Source organism: Cyanistes caeruleus, chromosome 3, assembly GCF_971803275.1.
Source record: "Cyanistes caeruleus chromosome 3, bCyaCae1.hap1.1, whole genome shotgun sequence".
Classification (NCBI taxonomy): Eukaryota; Metazoa; Chordata; class Aves; order Passeriformes; family Paridae; genus Cyanistes; species Cyanistes caeruleus.
In genome coordinates, this window is record NC_141703.1 from 79,918,991 (window position 1) to 79,941,381 (window position 22,391).

The following is a 22,391-nucleotide window of genomic DNA, read 5'->3' on the forward strand; positions in this document are numbered from 1 at the left end:
CTTGAACAAGTTACTTTCTGTTTTTCTAAAACTGGGTTGAAAGCCTCTCATTCCTTCCTATCAAGCACTGAAAATGCCTTTTTGAAGCTGTGCAGACTTCTGTGAGATTAGGATTATGTACTGTCAATTTGTAGTGTTTTGTGCAGCCAAATACATGCAATTTCAAGAGCTGATTACAAACCATTATTTGCTTCTGTAGTGTTCTGTGAAACAGAAAGCCTCATTCTATTTAACATCCCTTACAAAGATGACAGATACAGCTCAGTAACTTTTGGAGATCTGTGTGTTAAAATTAACAACAAACTGAGCTATCAGATGAATTTTCTATAATGCGACACGCTGTAGAATTTTGAATTATGAAGCAAATGCATTATTTTTTGATTTCTGTCTGGAAGATATAAAGGCAAGTCTCCATATCAGTGAGATAGCAATTAGGCAGGGAATATACACATGATACTTTTTGGGAACACATGGACTGTATTTTTCTTTTCACAAGCCTCCTCTGAGTGTTAGAACCAAACTCCATTACCAACGTCACAGGAATGCTACAGTTTATTGCAGTAAATACCACACTGCTAAAATAACTCCTCTTGAACTTTTAAAAAATATTCTTCGAACAGAAATCGATGCTGCCTCTGCAAAAACATAACTTTTTTTGCATTGCACAAAGCCAATAAAATGTTGGCTCCTTCTAAAGCGGATGTATGCTTGCACTCTATGGCTGAAATGCAACCACGGTCACAGAAATACCACAAAACTTATTTTATGGATATAAATCACATTTTATTTTCATGTGGCACTTTCACTGACAGGGAAAGAGATGAATTTTAGGTTTTAAGAACAGTTCTTCACCTTATGGTAATGACACGCATACACCTGTATGCAACATTTCTGATGATCTTCTACTTATTTTAGAAGACATCTAACAAAAAGAAACAATTAAATGCTTTTATATAGAAAGAGAAGCATTCTTACATCTTCCCTTTCTTTCAAAACTCTTACTACCGCTTGCATTTATACGTTAAAATGCTTCTGGTAAATAGCAAGAGTATGGGATTTTTTCTGCTTTAAACTACAAGAGTATTCAATTCAATGGGAATTGCAGATCAGAAGGAAGCACTCGGTATTCAATGGCTCAAACAAATGCGTATCTTTATGTGAGACACACATAAAAAGATGCCAGCAGACATCAGGCACCAGCTCACAAGTTTGCAGACATTCAGGGCTACATCGGAAGCAGTCTCCTGATTATCCTTTTCGCATCCTGAAACTCCCTTTGAAGAAGCACTTTTTTTGTTCATTCTGCGTGCTTCAGGATTTGTCATATGCTGTACCTAGGCAATTCTATTTTAAAAGCTGTTCAAAATATGTTTAACTATAAGGAACCAGTTTGTAATCGCATGCAGAAATGTAGATGTCTGTAGCTATGTATTTAGAACAGCATGTAGTGACAAGAGAAAGAACAGCTTCAAACCGAAAGGAAGTTTTAAGACGCAGCATTAGGGAAATATTCCTTATTGTGAGGGTCATGAAGCACTGGGACAGTGGATGCCCCATGGCTGGAGGTGTTCGAGGGTAGGTTGGATGGGACTTGGGAGTGCCGTGGTCCGGTGAAGTGTCCCTGCCTATCATGGTGGGGCTGGAACTAGATGATCTTGAAGGTCCCTTCCACTGTAAACTTGTCTATGATTTTAAATGCAACCTGTATAACACACACTACAGAGTATATAGAAGTTGGTCAGCTGTGAGAAGCATCCAGGTAAACTTTCAGGGAACTAAGAGAACATAAATTAGTGGTTTTCGAGTAGATTTCTGATGCTGGCATCTGCGCTTCAGTGCAGATAAGACAGCCATTTAATACATACACACAAGCATTTATTTTAAATCAAATTCACATGGAAGGAAAAATAAAAGAAAAAAAAAGGAAAAAAAGCAATAATTAAAAAATATAAAAAGAAAAGGAAAAATTACAAAGAAAGCACGCCAGAATTCTCCCGGGGCCGAACCCCACAGCCGCAGCACCGCTACCGGGCCCAGTCGCTCGGCGGCCCCGCAGCAGCGCCTGCGCCGCCGCCCGCCAGCTCTCGCCGTCCCCCGAAGCTTCGTGAAGATTCCGGAAGGCTCCGGCCGGCTCTTTCCGCCGCGGGACCTGCCCCGCCCCCGGTGCTGCTGCCCGGCTTCCTTCCTTCCTTCCCTCTTCCTTCCGCCGTGCTCCGCCGAGTTCGGCTCTCCCGGGCGGCAGGGCAGGAGGTGCCGCGGCCATGTCGCTGCTCTGCTACAACCGGGGCTGCGGGCAGCGCTTCGACCCTGAGAACAACACGGAGGGTGAGAGTGGTGCGGGGGCCGAGGCGCGGTGCCTCCCTCGCTGAGAGCGCGGGGAGCGGGGCGGCCTCCGGCGCTCTGCGGTGCGCGGCGAGCCCGGCCCGCCCGGCCCCGCGGCGCTGCGGCTGCCCGGGGACACGCGTGTGGGGCCGGGGCTGGCCCGGGGACACGCGTGTGGGGCCGGGGCTGGCCCGGGGACACGCGTGTGGGGCCGGGGCTGGCCCGGGGACACGCGTGTGGGGCCGGGGCTGGCCCGGCGCTGCGGCTGCCCCGGGGACACGCGTGTGGGGCAGCTGTGCCAAAGGTCCTCAGGGCCAGCATAAGCTCCTCTGCTGAAGGCCTCTGTGGGGGTTGCATTCATCGCAGTTACCAGCGGCTTTTTGCTTACTTGGTTGGTTTGGTTTTGTTCATTTTTTTAGTTCTAGTGCGTGGACTTGCAGCAGGTAATTAAATGTGCCTGAATGGCTCACGAGTGTTGCTTCTCCCAAGTGCCTTGAGCGCTTGCAGCGCTTCTCCTGTGCGTGCTAGGACTCCTGGTGAAACGTATTTAAAGCTCTGTCATTTGGGGTTTCATAATTCTGCAGAGGCTGCAGAAGGGTGATCAGAGTTTTCAGAAGGCTCTCCTTCACCTGGCTCATAAAGTAACTCAGTGGGTTGAATTTCTAGAACGCCCTTTTTGCGTTAATTAAATTTTTAGTGACCCCCAGGGTTAGAAGTAGGCTAACATGTTCTAGCCTGTGCATTTTCCGTGGTTTAGAGCCGTGGCGAAAAAGAGTGTTTATTTTTCTGAGCTATGTGTTTTTGCATAGAGAGGGGAGCATATTGAGTAGGACTTGCTAATGTTAATAACAGCAGAAGCAAGCACAGTTGTGGAATCGTTACATTTAGTGATTTCTTACACCACCATCCCCACACCCCTTTGCCCCAAAAGGCAAAGCAGATGAGGTTTTTGATTTTGTTGAGATTGTTGAAAAGAAAGGAAAAAATCCTATTAGGACTTGGTGATCTGTATTCGTTTAAAAGTAACACTTCTTTACGGTTTGTGATCAAGATGTACTAAACTAGGTCAGGTTGGCATGGCCATATGCTAACTCTGTGGTGCTCAGGTTGGGGAAAACAATGTCATGCCACGAAATTTGTTTCAGTAAGTGGCTGGAACATGTAGTGGAATCACTGTATCCTAAAATAAGCAGTTCTGAAGGTAAATGTAATTATTCACAGATTGCTACAGAGAATGAGGTTTTGTGTTTGGGTGACCCCTACAAATTTCCACTTTGATATTTAATGAAATTACTAATAAAGTGCTTTAAAGATGTAGCAGTAAGGTGATAGCAGTGTGTTCACAATAGGATCAGTTTGGCAATGAAATTGACAACAAAAAGGCTCCAAACGAACGAAAACAAAAACCTTAAAGAATTTTGGTACGAGTGTCTCCAAAATTATCTGAGGGTTAGAAGAAATGATTTTGAAAGATTTCGGTCTTCCTGATAAAGGAAAGGTATTAACAGCAGTGGAGAGGTAACTTGTTTTGGTTTTTTTTATTCAGTGAAAATGTAGAATAGCAACCAAAGGCTGCAGCAATCTGATCTCATACAACTCAGAACTAGACTATGCTTTTGTCTGCTTGTATCCTAATTTCCCAGTTTTTGGTACCTAGTGTGAGAAGGGATCCCTCGTGTCAGATAAGAGTTGTTGGACTCAGTAGGGATAGTGGTCAGGCTGCTCAGTGGACGGATCCTGGTGCCTCTGCTGAGGCACTGCAGAGCTCCTTGTCCTGGCACCTTCTCTTGTGGAGCCTGCAGGGCCCTGAGGAGGCAGCAGACAAGTGGGCTGTCATTTGCTCCACAATGTACCTTCTGCAGAGCAGGCTTTGGGGAGTGAAGAAAAAGGATTGCCCTTGGCCAGATGGACAGCCAGGCACTTGTCTTTGTCTGCCTTGAGCCACCCCTGAGTTACTTGATTATGAGATGGTTCTGGTCTCTGAAATGGTTGTTGTTATTAACAGCATCTCTCTAGTGAAGAATTGGAAATAGTCATTTAAGTCTTCTCAGATACAGTCCTTGCTACAAAACAGTTCATTTTTACTCTCATGATGCTTCTAATGACATAGTTTCATACTTTTGGAAAAGAATAACCTCTATTCTTATTTTTATTTGATTTAACAGTGAAGTCCTGGTCTATGCAAAATAGCCACTTTTTCCCTATTTAATTTTCCTGTGATGTTTACCAGCATTAGCTTTTCCTCCTGAAACTGAAGGAATTGGTAGAGGTTTATGGATATATTTGTAAGTCTTGTTGAAGGACTAATGTCCCAAAATTTGCATATTTGGACAGTATTGCTGCTTTAGACTTAGGCACTGAATATAAAATCAAAGAAAATTACACAAAACAAGATTTTTTTTAAAATCTACATATTTATAAAAAAGATAAAAATAATCAAGTGTGTGCTGGGTTTTTGCTTATTTAATATCTGTGGGCAGATTGCTAATGAAGTTATTTATCATTTTTTCTTTAGCTTCCTATTATGTGCATTATTACTGTTTGTGTCATTTTTAATTTTAAGTGTTTCTAATTTTGTTTTAAAAGCTAGAAGATGTTGTTTAGAGTCAAGTCAGTAGAATACTATCCATGCAGTAAATGTCAGTGAGAAGTTATATAATCAGAGCAGTTTTATTACATGTGAAAGGAACACAAGTAAAAGAGAACAGCTGTGTAATGTTGATAAACATCTCTGAATACAAACACTTTCATTAATGGAGGTTGTGTTCCAGTGTAGTGTTTGTACAGAATCTATTAATAATAAATAGTATTGACATGTCAAAATTGTGCATGTGGAAGACTAACCTTTGAGTTCAAGTCCTTAGGTGGCTTAGGATACTACAAATATTGAAAAAAGAACAAAGTAATTACGGTTAAAATCATGAACTCATTATTTGCATTCAGAGACTTTTAGCAGAATATTTGTCAATAGAAAGCTCTGATCAGGTTCAAATAGATGTATTTGAAGTGGTAAAGCAATATTTTCTGTCTGTCAGGTAGCCATTGGGTTACCTTCTTCTGCAAAATTATCAGTAAGGCCTGATTACTGATGAAGGTCAGGGATGGTCCACAGGAAGTTTACTTGCTGCATGTGGAAGTAGTGGTTTGTCTTAGAACCTGCTTTCTAGTTTATGTTGTATAATGCTTAAGGAGAAAGAAGACCTGATTATTTATGTATATATATGTGTATATATATATGTATATATATACACATATATATATACATATATATATGTATATATATAAAATATATATACATATATTATGTATATATCATATATATATCATATATATAGGATTATATAATATATGTACTCAGAGAGGTTTTTCTGTGGAATCTGGATTTTTCTGAGTAATGATGTGCATTTGGGGAAGTGGGGCAGCCTCACAGTGTACATGAATTGCAAATGTGACATTTTTGCTGGGTATGTAATCATATGAATAAAGATCCTTGGTATGCCTTAATATTAATAATAATCATTGTCTTCTAGGTTCATGCACATACCATCCAGGTGTGCCTGTTTTTCATGATGCTCTCAAAGTAAGTATGCAACTGTCCTTCTAAGGATTATCTTTTTGTTTTTTCATCTTTTTCATTCCAGATCTTTCACTATTGAGAAACTGATGTTCAGTCCATCATGATCAAGCCCATGAAATTAGAAAAGCACAGTTATTCATTCCTGAAAAAGAAATGAAAAACTCTACTCATATGGTCTAAATGCCATGCAAGTCTAGATGACTTGTTTCCTGTTGATTGACTGACTTTAGGTCTCTCACCAGTTTAATTAGGTCCTCTAAATAGGACTGTGGAGCCATTGAGAGGTTTCATACTCTTTCAGTTAATTAACCTGCTTGGAATTCAGAGCAGCTGCTTGTGGTCTAATGTGGCCAGGGCACTAATGTGTATGTGACATTTGTCTGTTGTAAAAAACAGTCATGTTCATTTAATCAACCAATTGAGGATGTTGGTTAAATTGTGACTGGTCACCCATGCCTCTTACGCAGCTGTCCAGCATTCTTGGACTGCATCTTCAATGATGAGTCATATATACCTATGGCACGTCTCCAGTGCATAAGCCAACTGCACAGCCCATCCTTGGTTTTGTGCTGAACTGTTTTCCCTCTTCAGGATCTACTGGATGCATACAAAGTGCTTACAGGGAATCATTTGCGACACAACTGCTGAAATAGTACAGGAAATTATTCTAATAATTTAATTGTGTGTAGTCAGAAATCTGGTGTCCAAAAATGAAGCCTGGCACTTTATTAATATCGATGTAGCCTAAGTGACTTTTCTTAGAGCATTAAACTGCTGTTTAGCTGAGCTTTGAGGGGAGTGAGTGGGGATTTTTTTTTCTTGTTACTTAGATGCTACTGGAAGTGCATATCATCCCAACAATGTGGTGTCTTTTGGCCTTATGAAGGCTTCTGTATTTGTGCTGGGCAGCGTGTTTACTGTGAGCTGTTGCTTATATTGCAGCATCTGACTTCAGAATCAGTTATTGTGTGCCACAAATAATCTTAGATCAAATACCGTACAGTTGCTTAGACTATGGTAATTTTTTTATCTACAAAATTATAGCTGTACTCAGTACAGTACAAAAATATTCTACATAATTATAAAGAGAGAAATTATACAGTTAGCTCAAAAACTTACATTTACTTATATAATCTTACATATTCACTGTTTAAAACAAGCACCACTTTCCCCCATCTCTTTATCCTGCCTCTTGACCTAATTAAAAATTTATCATAATTACAAATGAGCAGTTTTCTTCCTCCTATGAGTTCTAGATAATCTAGATGTGCAGGATGAACCTTTTGTCTCCTCAACTGTGGAAATGGTTAATATTTTGAGGGTATTTTAGAACCACCTACCTAAAACCAATTGTGTTGTACCACTTAAGCTTTCAAAGCGGTGGTGCATTAGTCAAACTGTTGCCTCTAATACGGTTCTTTGAGTTCTAAGATATATTATTCACAGTGGCAAGGCAATTTGCTCTAAAATTGAATTTCTGGTTTATATAATAAAAAGTGCTGTTGATTGATGTAGTTGGATAGCTGTGCAATGCACATATCCAGCTCTGTTGGTGGGAAATAAGCAATTAAAAGATTTGAGTGGTGTTCAAGAAAAGGAAAAAAAAATCCCTATCATTTTTGAAAGAGGGCCTGTACATTGGGCCACAGGTCAGCCTGGTCTCAGGTGTAGTATTTGTTGTTTTGCTTACATGTTACTTGATGAGACAAAGTAACACTTCTATTTTCTATTCTACAGAGTTGGCACCTAACTTGTCAGGGAAGTATTGCCTCACATTTACTGTACTTTCTGATTAAGGCAGCATCAGCAAACTAGAAGACTTCTCTGGCTTCTAAAAATGAAGATGATAATATTATCCACAGAAGGGAAGAAAACAATTGCTAATTTTGATGTGCCACATCCTTTAGGGGAATTTAATAAATGGATTGTTTTTTTTTTAAGCTGTTGTCAAGTTTAGTAGTCATGCCTGTGTTGTTTCTATTCCAAAATGTTCACAGGGCTGGTCATGTTGTAAGAGGAGAACAACGGACTTTTCTGACTTCTTAAGCATTGTGGTATGTACTCCTGATTATTTACAGTTTTCATACTTGTCAAGTGACAGTGATTAATATTAAATGGTGCATGTGCTTACATGTTTTAAATTAGCCTACTTCAGTTAAAACTGTCTTAATTCTTATATGCTCAATTTTTCTTCATATAATGCTGAAGTCAATGCTCATTTTCAAGCTTTAATTGTTAAAATTATCAAAACAGGTTTTGATAGAACTACTTGCTAATAGAGAGGGATGGTCAACATTAATTGCTGATTTGCTTGACTACAGAAAGTGTGCACTTTTTTTTTTAACTTATATCCAAAATTAGATTATTTTGAGAATAAAAAATGAGAATATTTTCCACCTCAGTGGTAGGGTTTCCTTTGCAGCCAGTGTTTAGCGTGGGCTAAAGGAGAAGATGGAACTGAAGAAATGAGTCAAGAAAACTTGTTGCAGTTTTTGTTAATTCTTAATGCACACGAACCACGCTGCATTTATATATAAATAAAAACATATGCTTTCCACAATAGGGCTGTACAAAGGGTCTCCATAACAGCGAGAAACCTCCTGAGCCTGTTAAACCAGAAGTCAAAACTACCTCTGAAAGAAAGGAGCTAGCTGAACTGAAACCTAAATTTCAAGAACACATAATTCAGGCACCAAAACCGTTGGAAACAATTAAGAGGCCAAGGTATGGTATATAAAACTAAGTTTTCCAAATTTGTAGTCAGTTGGCTAAGTTAAAGCTTGCAAAGTTATTCAGTGTACATTTCATATGGTGTAGAAATTCCAAAATTAACCTTAGAAGACCTTGGTTTTGGTAGCAATGATGATGTTATCTTAAGCTTCAAAATAAGAGATCATAATTCCAGTTATGACAAAGAAGTACTTGATCTTTCAGCACTTAGATCCACAAGAAGCAGAAATTGAAGTCTATAACCTCATAGCTTAAAATGCCACTACAAGCTGTGTTAAATATTTTAAACAGTAATAAAAATAATTTTGGGGTGCTTGTATTTAGATTCCTTAGTATCTGATTTATTTTTATTTTTGTAGAGTATTTAGGATTTCCCGTGGAAAGCCAAGACTGCCTTCTAAGTTTCTTGTCTGTTTTTTCATAAACAGTAAGGTTTGGCATTTACAAATATAGTTTGTTTATTGAAGAGAGGTTTGAAAGGAAGAGCCTTGTAGGAAGATTAAAAGTTACTGCTTTGTCTTCTATAAATTCTTTCTCATGAAGTAAGTTAACACTAATACTTGGACTTTTTTAGCCCAGATGAGCCAATGACAAATTTGCAGCTGAAAGTGTCAGCTTCCTTGAAACAAGCACTTGATAAACTGAAACTGTCATCAGAAAATGAAGGAAGAAGAGGTAAGGAGACAGGGAGATTAAGTAGGTATGTGACACTAAGTGTCACACAAATAAATGCTATGCTGATCTTGTAGTTCCTGAAGTGATAGTTTCCTCTAATTAAGTTCTTTTTCTTAATAATCTGGGAAATACCTTCCAGTCCAGGGAATGATGGCTGAAGTTCAGATGTGGGTAACATGGAGACCTGGTTGTCAGGAGCAGTACATTGTTCCTAGCATTATCTGAACTGGGTCTTTTCTAAGGTTTCGTGGTTAGAATGGACACAATGGGAACATCCGTTTCTGAATATGTGACTGATAGAGTTACCAAGAAATGAACTTTACTCCTTATTGTTGCAGAGATGATATCATATAAAGCTTTCATAGATTGGTGAAATTCCTCTGAAGACTAGTTGGTTCTCCCTTGTCTGTTTTTCCTCTTTCTTCTTCCCACATTTTATTTGGAATTTGGTTCCAGAACTACACCGCTCTTTAAGAAACTTCGTAATTTCAACCTACACTTGTGGTTATTTTATGCTCTTTTGTTCTTGTGCCAAACTAATTTAGCTCTTCTTTTTCCATGGTATCCAAATTATTTCCTTGTGTGTATTTATAGACAGCAGTTGAAGCCTTCTACATTCTTAGTTTTACAAAACTGAACAAGATGAATGATTGTTCTCTTCCCCTGTGATTGTAATGATCCTCTTCATCTTTTCTTATTTACCTCACTTAAAATGTGTAAAGATATAGAGCCTAGAATTTGATGCATAGGTAATACAGCTTTTGGAGTGTTTCTTTGTACCTCTCTGGCAGATTTCAATGTCAGACAGAAAATAGAATCTTGAAGAGGGAGGTTTTTCTAACCTCTTCCTTGGCTCATTTTAGTTCTTAATAAAAGCAAAGTGTTGAGTGGATTATACAATTCATTTTCTATTTTCAATAATATTCTGTTTTCAGAGGAAGATAGTGATGAAATCAAGATTGGGACGGCATGTAAAAATGCAGGCTGTTCAAAAGTAAGTGATTCAGTTGTACTCTAAATCCAGCCACTCAGCTTTTAAATGAGCAGATTTGTGTTTTTGTGTGCTATGAGTTAATTTGGAAAAGGCACAAAGTCCATTTGATTTAACAAATGCACACTTGATAACACACTTTTGTATGGACAAATGTGAATTGTTTGCAGAAGGTCAAAGATTTTTTTTTTTTAAACCTGTCATGAACTACTAATTAGTAAGCTTGTCAAATCCATGGTATTGATGTGTTTCAACTTAACTGTAATATTGTTATTACAGCTTAAATGTAATATTGGTGAGCGGTGGCTTACTGATAACACTTGAGTTGCTCTTGATGATCTGTGTATAGATCAGAAGCATCTACAGATCTTAACAGTTAATGCTTCCTGCAAGAAGAATTAAAGTCAGTGTTTTAACACTTCTAGCACCAAAATTAGTCATTATATTACATAGTCATTTAAAGTGAAAGTTACACTGACATGCTTGTGTTGTGCAAAATGGGACAGTATGATTTAAATAGCTGTTTTAACTGGCAGATTTTGCATTATCTACTGAAGCTCTGGTGGGAGAACTTTGGCAGTCTTTGTGTTGGGAAGAACTGATATGATATTCAGTGGCTAAGTTGTATATTGTTTATTTTACTTTCATTAGAGAATCCATGTGTTTTATGAATGATGAATTTGATTTACTTTCAAGTTAAGTTTTTGTTTTCTCTGAATGCTCAGAGTATTTTAAAGACAGAAATCTCTGAGGATCTATGCTTTATGAGCATAGATGGTGTCACCATCGATGTGTGCCATTGAACTAACACAAAGTACAGCTTCTTAGCAGTGCCAGAGAACCTTTTGTGAAGGAAGGTTGAATGGTTACTTTGAAAAGCTAGAACAAGCCATTAGATATAGATTGTTTACCCCAAACCTTTGTCATACCTTGGACATTCTTTCTGGTTTTTGTTATGTTTTGTTTGAATTTTTTCCTCATTCCAATTCCTGTAACAGTAATACACTTTAAATGCTTTGTCCCACCAGACATACGAAGGACCACACAGCACAGAAGAAGTATGTATATACCATTCTGGTGTACCTATATTCCATGAAGGGTTAGTATTCAGCTAACTTCCATTTTTGTACCTGTGTTCTGTGAAGGGTTAGTATTCAGTTAGCTTCAGGTTTTTTTAACTAGTCTGTTGTGTGTTTGTGCTTTCTTTGTAGCTGTTGTCTTGATTTATTCAGTATTATTCCCTCTTCAGTCAAAAACAGCAGTGCTTGAAGGGGGTATACTAAAGTAACAGAAATACTGCATAAGGGAAAGACCTTAAATGTTCACAGTAAATAGTGTCCTAAATATTGTTTGTTAATTACTTTGCAAACTTTCAAGGATGAAGTATTGGAGCTGTTGTAAAAGAAAAACTTCTGACTTCAATACATTTTTAGCTCAAGAAGGCTGCACAAGAGGCGCGCACGTATGGACTAAAAAGGATGCAGTAAGTAGCATTAAGATTGCACTCTGTAACTGGCCATTGTGAATTTTGAATACTGAAATGTAGGTGGTAGCTGGATTGCATTATTACTGTAGCTGAGCTATTACAGATCACTACTGTCTGTGGAGGATACTGTGCACAGCAGGAAGACTAAGAAATGGAGCGTGAAGTAGTCTGTGTACAGGTATACTTGTTCCTTTAAAAGTATTATAGAATATAATAATGGACCAAAACACTTGAAAAACATTATTTGGTCACACAATGGATACAGGTGAATGCAAAGTTCTTGTTATGAACATATTGTCTGTTGCTGAGGAAAAATGTGTTTGACACTGCAAACATCAGCAATGTTTAACAGAAGAAAATAGAGGTATATTATAAAAACTGTAGTTTTGTTACCTCATTCTAGAGCAATTATTTCACAAATCTTTTACTACCTTTAAGTCATATAATTGCTTGCTTTGAAGATTTATATTTTTGTTCAAGAATTTTTTGCAAGTGAAGAAAGTAGGGATTAAAAAAAGCTGAAGTGGGAGCCTAAAGCAGGAGAGTGGACGAAAAGAGAGTAAAGAATTTACCCACATTTAAAGAAACCATGTGTATATTAACTGTATGTGTATTCAGATAATGGGCTTCTATCCAACAAGGGGGCTTTTTAATTTAACTTTTTGTTTTTATTTTGAGGGTTTTTTCACAGTTTACTTTTTCTGCATCAGAGAACAGAGGGTAATACTTTTTTTGCAGGAATATGAAGCATTCCAGGAGTTATGGCATTCTTTCTCTTAGTTCAGTTCGTTTTTATAACCTGCTGGCTAGCTGTAATCTAGAAAAGGAAGTTGATCCACCAAGTAACATTTTTTTTGCTGTAGTTTGTTTGAGAGGGAGATACTGAAATACTTGATTAAAAGAATTGCAAGTGGAGTCTTGCAATCTCCTGTGAAGATGAAATATAGTCCTTTATTAGCTATGCTAATCGGCTATTAAAAAAAGTCCTGAGAATTTATGCTGTTAATGCTGTAAAAAAAAAATCAATGTAATTCTAAGTCTTTTTTGTGTACCTTTTTTCCTTATGCAGGGTACAAAAGTAGTTCCATGCAGGCACGATTGGCACCAGACTGGAGGAGAAGTGACTATTTCTGTATACGCTAAAAACTCCGTCCCTGATCTGAGCTATGTAGAAGCTAATAGCACAATGGTGAGCCTCTGCCTTAGGACTAGCAACTTGAAATTAGGAAAATCTGCTCAGGTTTATTTACAAGGCAGAGATAGCATAAGACTCTTCTTTGATTAGCTGCTTTTTCTTGGCATTTGTGCTTTTTCAAGTATGTATAGATTTTTTCTCCCTCCCTTCTGTTTGGACATCTGCACTTTAATGTGTGGGTTTTTTAAAAACTGCAATACAGTATGGGAAAAAAAATCTTTCATTTTACTTCCATAATTAAAACCCAAGCGTGATGGGTTTGCATTACCATATGCATAAATAATTATAGATATATCATTTACTTGTATTTGACTTAATCTGATACCATTCTTCATTACATGCTGTTCCACAGCTGCTAATATTAAACAGGTGTCAAAATGCTTCTCTGATTCCTTTATTTGAACAATAAACTAACTGGTCACTGTTGACTGCAACTGCATCAGAATCTATTAAAATAAATACTCACTTCTATTTCTGAGGGACAATTTTATCATTTTGATCACTGTAGGATCCAAGTCCTAACATGGTATATTCTGTTTTAACATGCTTGAGGTGACAGATGTTTTATTAACATGATAAAATTTCCTTACTTTCTATTGTTTTTCCTATTAAGGTAAATATCCATATTGTATTTGAAGGAGAAAAGGAGTTTCATCGCAGTGTGAAGTTATGGGGAGTAAGTATCAAAAAAATGTTTTCTATTATAAAGAAACAAACAAAAAATCAAACAAAAAAATCGCAGAAGGAAGTCAGGACATAAGCCTTTAGCTTCCTCTCTTTCAAAATGGAATTTCAAAGTTTTCCTCATTACTCTGTTCTTTGAAAGAATTTCCATTATGTGACATTGAATAAGTACATTCAGATCTGAATATAAAGACCCAGGAGATCCAGTGTGACATCATAATGGGCACTGCTTTGTATAGAAGGTGGGCTTCCAAGGTCCTTTTTGATCCCAACACTGTGGTAGCAGTGTTGCAGAAAACCCTTGCTTATGTATTGCAGCCAATATATGTTAGAGTTGCATAGGAATATGTTTATGTCATAAACATTCCATAGCTTGGGAATGGGAAACAGCTGATTTTTCAAGATACCAGAGGGATCTTCATCTACCTAAATAAACATCTACTGAAATTTAATGATGAGGTACTCCCTAATTAATTCCCCAACGTCTATCAGTCTGTTAAACTGAAGTGTGAAACACCTTTTCTGTTCCAGGTGATTGATGTAAAGAGGAGTTATGTGAACATGACTGCTACAAAGATTGAGCTCACCATGAGAAAAGCAGAGCCCCTGCTATGGGCAAGCCTGGAGTTACCAGTATCCAACACACAACCAAAACAGGAGGGTTCGGATCAATAATAATTCCAAGAGACAAGTTATTTCCCATGATGAAGTGGTGACTTGCTACTGTAATCAAATATTTAACTTTTATATAGATCTCTTTTTTTTTTAATGCTAGATCATCTGTTCCCTTTTAGAAAGAAATTTGACGCACAGTAAATGGGGGTGTAAACTTGAATGGGTGACAGTTATTTCTGCTCTTGTTCCCATGGGTATGTTTATGCTAGATGCAATGTCTCTGTGGGAATTTAGAGTAAACAGCTATTGCCCTTTGCTTGCAACCTTCCTTACCATGCACTGGCTATCCCAGTAGATGTGCTCTCTGTTCACAGTGGGTTTCTCTATTTTTCAGCTGTTCTGTTTAGACTGGATGCATTAAGTTGCCTGTGTTAAATTCACCACTGTTAAGAAGCATACAGTAATGCAGATAAAAAAAATCTGAGTTTGAACTGATTAGCATGCAATTCCACATCTAAAGTAAAAGGTTACATAAACAGAAATATGAAGTTGTAGACTTTCGTGTTCTGAAATGAAGGTTTGTTTCAATACTGTTGGCTGTGGAAGAATTTCAGTACTTGCTGAGTCCTGCTGTCTTTCATGTGTCAAAGCAGATCAGGTTAAAATTTTAAAAAAGGTGGCAAGAAGGGATTTTTTGTTTTACTCTTTTACATTTGCTATTTAAATATAAAAGCAAATGGACAGTGAAATGGTTATATAACTTAGCATTTCAGCTGTGAAGAGTATGCAAACAACAAACTATTGTAAAATTACCAAAGTGCTGTATATGTTTGACAGCCTTTAGAACATATAGTCTGTTCTATTCTACAGCATTGAAAATCTCAAGACCTCTTCTCAAAGTAGGTTGATATGTGATATGTAGGAGAAGCCAGCACACCCTGTAGGTGTCTTGGTAAAACAATTTCTGTATAGATGTGTGTATCTCTTGACTCTGAGGATGGTCAAGGATGGTCATCTAAGAACTGTAGTTATATACAGGACAAATCTTGGGAGAAACAACATGCTTTAAAATGTCTGTCTTAAATTATAATTGTACCTTTGAATCAAAATACTTTAAAAGAATACTGTATCTTTTGAGCAGACCATAATTAGAAATCAATACCTTAGGTTTTTTTTCAGTTTGTCAGTAAAGGTACATGGCTGAAAACAGGATAGCTTAAAAATTAGATTTTTTAAATTTTTTTTATCCAAGCAGCCACACACACGGTAAGGTTGCTTTCTATTTCTGCTTGGAATAGTTTCTTAATTTTGGCTTGCAGCTGAAATAAAAAAGATTTCCTATAAAAGTAATAAAAAATGCACACCATTATTTATTGTGCCTAATCATATATATCTAAACAAAAGGTCTTGTGGACGGTTAAAATGTATGGATGCTCATCTACCCGCCTTGGCAGATCTGGAATAGTGTCAGGAGAAACACTAGTGTCAGGGTGTAGTAAAGGCATTCTGAAGTGAAATAACAGATTTCTAAGAATCTTGCTGTTTTCCAGTAGTGTGAATTGACTTGAGCTCAGACTTCTAGCAGTACTTGAAGTCCTACTTCATGCTTAAAGTAGTAGGAAATACATTACCAAAGAAACCATCCCTGAAGACAAAGCAAGTAACACTGGTGATAAACATATATATATACAAACGCATATGTAAAATTGTTTTGGTGCTTCTCTACCTTCACTTCAATATCCTTTGTTTTTGATTACTTAGTTTAAGTATGGTTTCATACTCCCTTGGACTCTTCTACAAAATTTCATCTCTAAGTTCTGCTGTATAGATTCTGTTAACCTCTATTAATGCCTTTTTTTTCCTCTTTTTTTTTTTAATTTGAAAATGTCAGGTACTACAAAGTGATAGGGTACAAGCTTATAAAATGTGTGCCTGCCAAGTGGTCCTGTGAAAATTGAACAGATGTTCCTTGATGTGTTCTGAACCAACAAGTGGAGTACTTATTAGTATGGCACTGAGAACATCAGAGGATAAAAAATTCTAGATAGCTGTAGCTACTAGCATGCCGTCTGTGTTTGTGTGTGCAGAACTCTGAACTTGGACAGCAAAATTAGCAGTGCTTAAATGCCAGGATGAAGTTCTTGTTTAACAAGCAAGTTCAAATTTGTCTATCCATATGGATATATAAATATCCTAAATATGTTTAAAAAATGTGGAAAACATATTTTCACTTAATTTGCATCCTCATGTGCAGTAGGCTTACATAATGTAAAATCCATTTTAAAGAACTGCATGAAAAATGGAATTCCTTGGGAAAACAGAATTTCTGTTTTTAAGTAAGTTGTCTTCTGCCTTAGTGCACTACACCCTAAATGGAGAGAAATGTGGATGATTGGACCATCTGCTGTGAATGCTGCAGTCTTTGGGATCCTGTAACTACTGTTACACTCTTTCAAACTATTTTCTGCTGGTAGCTTAGTCACCTTGGCCATAAATGGGAGAATGCTCCTGTAAACACAATCCCCAAATTTGCTTTTGGTTTTTATGCATTCCTCCTGCTCTTTTCCTGTTGTTCATACTTTCAGCACAAAACTAACAATACTTCAGGTGTTCTATAATGACTCTCCCCATCAGTGGCAGTACAACCATTTTTGAAACTTACTTGTTTAAAAAAGCAAGCAAACAAATTAAGGAACCCCTAAAAACTCCACCAGGTTTGGTTAGGCAAGAAAGTACAGATTTTACAGTAACAGCATAGTTTCTATGGCCTGGGATGCTTTTCAAAATAAAAAGATAAACCTTCAGATGGCCTGGACTGCCATAAACTAACTGCAGCAATTCTTAGCAGTTTTTTATAACCATATGTCTGCATCTATCCTGAAGCTGCAAGAGCTGCATCACTCACTGAATTCATGTGTTTTCAGCAGTTGCTCACAACAGGCTTCAACACACCAAGGGTTGATCCTCGTGTTTCATGCAGTGACATCTTGACATGCATAATGGTAGCAGACACTTTGATGGAATATTGGCTTGGCTGTAACTTTTATTGGTAAGTGTGGAGAGAAAGTGAGGCCAGCTGTAGTGTACTAAACCAATCACAATTGATACTTTCCCAAAAGCAAGACTTGTCAAGTACGCAAAGTGATTTTGGATCACAGGCGTTCCCCTGTCTAATAATACGACACTAAATTGCAAACCAGTATGAGCAGGAATACTTGGTATTGAATTTATCCTTTTTTTCATGCTTTCAGATGTTGTGCTGTATTTATCAAATTGATTAAGTTGATACAGTCTTAACTATATTTTTATAAATAAGTGTTTTAAGAACTGTAGTGTGTTTCACTATGGGTTTACATGTTACACATGTAAACAAGCATGTCACATGAGTCAGAACTGACTGTCCAGGTGCATATGAAAGTTCACCTTCACGATTGCTTTATAATACAAAAAATTGCATGGGTGTGCAAGTTTATGACAGAAATCTTAATCTTAAATCTTTTCCCTCGTGTCTAAGCCCATTTTCCTATCTAACATAACGTATTTCGTACCTAACATTACATCCCAGATAACAAGTGATAGGATGAGAGGAAATGGCCTCAAGTGTCAGGGAGGTTTGGATTGGATGTTAGGAAAAAGGATTTTCATGGAAAGGGTTGTCAGGCATTAGAACAAGCTGCTCAGGGAAGCAGTGCAGTCACAATGCCTGGAGGTGTTAAAAAAAAACATGGGTATGGCACTTAAGTTCATAATTTAATGGTGAACATGGTGGTAGTGATACCTTGGTGGGTGATCTTAGAGGTTTTTCCAATCTTAACAATTCTGTGATCTTGTATCTCTAACAACATTTCTTGGAGGAATTGGAATTTATGTGAAATGTTAATACACTGCTAAGCACAGCGCTGATCTCCTACTCTGACTCATAGGCCATACATGGCACTGACACAATTTGACAAAAAAATCTTCCATTGGATGGTATTCTGGATTGTGTACATTATCAAGTCACCATTTCAGTAGTTTAGGAATTAGTTTCACTAGGAATTTTGCCTTGGGAAAAAAAAATATACCTATTCTACATAATGATACGTTTTTGGCTTGCATTCTTTAAACATGGCATGAGTATTGATTAAATACTGTACCTGTTAATGATTGGTCTTTCCCAGTTGCTACTAAATTTTTTACTTTTGTTCAGGAAGGAGATCCTTTTTAAAGTAAGTTATGTGTCTGGAACACTGTTTTGGGGTGGTAATAATTTTGCCATTATAAGAGTCTTGAATTACAGTTGAAGAGGAGATGGCTTTTCGCATGGCTGTTTGATTCTGCACCTTCATAAAACTTACAGCAATTAATCTCATGTCTTCATGCTCTAGTTTTTTTCTAAATGTATTCAATAAAATTCTTATTACATGCTGGTTGCATTTGGGGTTGGTTTTTGATTCCTTTTGTTATGAGTGAGAACTTCCCTGTTAGTTTGCAAGGTGTTTGGTAAAGTAAAATATAAATGGACGTTTTCTACATGTGAGTCTAAATGAGAGAAAAACTGCATCTCCAAGGGGTTTTTCCCCACCTGTTGTTCCTTTCTTTGCTTATTGCTTTCTAATGCTGCAGCCCAGTCAGAGTATGTGAGCTTTGCAGAAATCTGACTGTGGTTACTGAGATGAGGGGCTGTCTCCTTCACAGAAACAGTTCAGTCCAAGAATTTTGAGCTGTCACAAACCATATAGAAGTGGAGTAATTCTAGATACAGTGTCTGTTTCTAAAGTTGCTGAAGGTACTGTTGCTTAGATGTTTTTTCTGGTTTCTTGGAAAAAGAAGATACTTTTCAAAACCTCTGGCATTCACTCAGTGTAGAAAAGGGTTCACCTCTTGAAGCCTGGTATCTTCTATGGTAATAAATAGCTAGTGTTATCCCAAAGTTTGGGTAGATGTTTTAACCAGAGGGTAACCAAGGTGTTGTCACAGACATTACAAACTAATCCACAGTCAAATGAGTGTTAAGCAAAAAAAGGAAATACCCTTTTGAGTAAAATATTTTTGTTACCTACTGGAAACAAGCATTTGAAAAATTAGTTCCTTGTTAAATTTTAATGAAAGCTGCATTGCAACAAAATTCATTTAAAGCTACCTGGAGGCAGATCTGTTACCTTACAATGCTTTATGAAATATTTTTGGTCCACAAACCTTGTTCTCTGAAATGTGACTTAAACCTATGATAAATATTTATACTGCAATATTACTGCTGAATTCCATGCTTGGGAGAAAACTAACCTAATGTGCTTCTAGCCTAATGTGCTTAATCTAATTTGTTCCTCCTTAATTGGAAATCAGGCTTGTGTATAATGAGACAGAGTTGATACAGTGTGCTTCTGTACCCCAAGGGACTTAATTTAGGGTTTTTTTTCAAGGGAATGCCTTGTAATCAGGTTATATCGCGATGTACATAAACAACCCAAATTTTAAATGTTGTGCCCATAGTGAAAACAGTTAACATTTGGAGTGTCTACTCAAGAGCAAAACCTACAATAAAGAGGTAAACCTACAATAAAGAGGTAGTTTATGTTCTTTAACTGCAGCTTTGTGAACTGGAAGCTTGTTGGCTCTTCTGTTACCAGAGTTTAACTTTACTGGGTAAGTTAAGTGGGATCCTTGTGCTTTTCAAGAGCAATTAACGGCTGTAAAGAAGAGATGGTTGGTAAAATGAATGGATGGAGGATATTGAAATGTAGTTGAAAATAAGCTTTTAAGAGAGAGATTGTCACATATTTGTTGAAAAATAATTCAGAGAGGACATGCTAAGGGTAATAAAAAGCAACAATTCCCAACTGCTAAACTTGACAGTGTTTTATACTTTCCTCACGTACCTTTATAAGGGTTCACCTCCTTGCTGTGTAAGCACAGTGGCATTGGTCAGTGCTTCTTTTGCTGTTATTTTTCCTCAACAACATTTTACTTTACAAAACACCAAGTTAAATTTATTGCATTTATTATTAAACAGTTGTATTGACACACATTGCCTGAAGACTTGGGTATGATTGGGACTTGTACGCTGAAAAGAGGCCAAAAATTCAGTGTGATTTAGTGGCAATACTCAAATTCTGAGTGCATCATTCTTAAGCTAAACCACGTGTAATTTTAATGAGTTTTTGTATTTCACATTTGTATTATATAATGCACATATGTTTTACCTTAAACTGTCCCATAAGAGTACTTCAATAAGCGTAACTATTTATAACTTGTGGCTCTGTATGTCATTCCTCTTCCTCCATGCGTTGCAGGTGCTCTTCACTGATGTTGTAAGTATAGTTTTGTGTAGACTGAGAAGTAGCTGTGAGAGAGCTGATTTTGCCAGAGCTTCTCCATATTCTGGTCATTGTGTTTCAGCACAAAACAGAATGTAATGCTTTCTGAAAGGCACATGCCAAGTCCTGCAGTTACACTCTGAATCCTATACAAGTATCTGGTCCTCAGGCCAGACAGTTTTTTATCGGACTGCAGATAACAAGGATAATATTTGCAAAACCAAAGTCCAGTCAGGCAGAAGTAGGTGAGCAGGGGTGGTTTGAAAATACAGAAAGAAAAGCTGGGTTAATTTAATCAGTTTCTCAGGTTTATCAGGACTGGACACTAAGCATATATATGGATAAATATCTGTCCTTAATGATTGTTCTTAAAAAACTTGGGGCCTCCCCCACATCCCCAGGTGCCAATCTCTGCTGACAGTTCAATGAACACAGGATTCCCGTGACTGGTAGCCTGGCAGAAGCTTCATTCCAGCTCTGCAGGGTCCCGGAGCCTGCCAGACTTGCTTTGTCTGAACTTCTTAACCTGCCTGCAGCTTTGTTCTGGCTTGTTTGGCTTTTAAAACTTTTCTCATGTCCAGGTGGCTACTGTCTTACTTGGTTTACCTTGTTTCTCATTCTGTAGTTGCTTGGTGTGGACATATTTATATAACTATTAAAACTAAAGCAGGTTTAATGTGTAGAGCAGCATAATTCTGATTTTAGTGCCACATTGCAGAGGGATACATGCAGGGGCCCTGAAAACTGGCATGCGATGTGGTATAGAGGACTACTGACATGAGATGGTTGGAGAAGGGGTGCTTCTGGATAATGGAGATTCCAGAAAGAGAAACAGCTCATGAATATTTTAACTGCTTGTCTATTGAAAGAGTTGTACTATCCTTTCTTCCTTTTTTCTTTAATAATAGAGACTAATCATTCTTTGATCACACAGTTAAGATTTCGAGCATACCGACAATGAACTTTCCTTACAAAGTGTGTTTCTTTCTGCCTGTAATAAGGTAGGATGTTTATGTTTGACTCCTCTGCCATGGCAGTGGACAACACTACCACTGCTGTCAGTACCCACACTCTGTAAGGCTACTGCCAGGATAATATGGTGTGTGCTGCAGACTGAAGAGAGCTTTAGTGCAGGCAGGAGGTGTCCAGGCTTGCGGGCTCTGGTGGAGAGTATGGAAATACAGCTTAGGAGACAGAGCTGAGAAAGCAAAAGCAGTGCTTCATTAGCGGGAGGTGTTGATTCCAGAAATATTTGAATGTATGAGCGACCACAGAGATCTAAATCTTTAAGTGCTCTGTGTTTGCAGCTGACCATGTTTCCTCTGCCTGAGCTCCTGCTTCTTGCGGGTTACATAAGGGTGCGTTGTCACAACAGTCACTGTGTCCAGCAACTGTGACTTGGGTTTCCTTCTAAAAAGTACAGCCAAGTTTGGAAGTAGTGTGGATGGCAGCATCAGGAACATGTCAGCTGCACTGTCAGCAAGCTAGCAAAGCACATCTGGGGAAGGTGCCATGTAAACTTAGCAAGTCTATTCTTATCCGATACCCTCCTGTGAAAAGCTTTTCTATTATTGCCTCTCCCATTTTTTCCCTTAATTAAAGGTTGGAACATGTTTGGAGTTTATTTGAACCAGGTCCAGCCCCTCCTGCATGAGGTGCCTAACAAAGCACTCTTATTCCACCTCTTCTTCCTCCTCCTAGATTCCTTGAGCTCCCCAAGCTGAAGATGTTTAAGAGAGCAGCATCCATCAGGAGAAACACTGCTGATGCTGACAGGAGCATCCTTGACTTCATAGATTCTAACTGGCACAAGTCTCAGT

The 22,391-nt window shown here is 37.8% G+C and overlaps 1 protein-coding gene across 2 annotated transcripts; it reads left to right on the plus strand.

The window, feature by feature from the left end:
- The first annotated feature begins 2,002 nt into the window (after positions 1–2,002).
- CHORDC1 (cysteine and histidine rich domain containing 1) lies at positions 2,003–18,690 on the plus strand. 2 transcript variants are annotated; one of them, XR_015284845.1, is made up of 12 exons: positions 2,003–2,325; positions 5,853–5,902; positions 7,897–7,953; positions 8,463–8,623; positions 9,204–9,304; positions 10,240–10,298; positions 11,324–11,394; positions 11,673–11,778; positions 12,851–12,970; positions 13,590–13,652; positions 14,192–17,590; positions 17,650–18,690. XR_015284845.1 is itself a non-coding variant. In XM_086882170.1 (11 exons), exons 1-11 carry the CDS (start codon positions 2,262–2,264, stop codon positions 14,333–14,335), a joined length of 996 nt encoding a protein of 331 aa, XP_086738296.1. In that variant the 5' UTR covers positions 2,010–2,261; the 3' UTR covers positions 14,336–18,690. The 2 variants fall into 2 exon arrangements, 1 of the variants encoding a protein (XP_086738296.1); XM_086882170.1 differs by having other exon boundaries at positions 2,010–2,325; positions 14,192–18,690.
- The last annotated feature ends 3,701 nt before the right edge of the window (positions 18,691–22,391 follow it).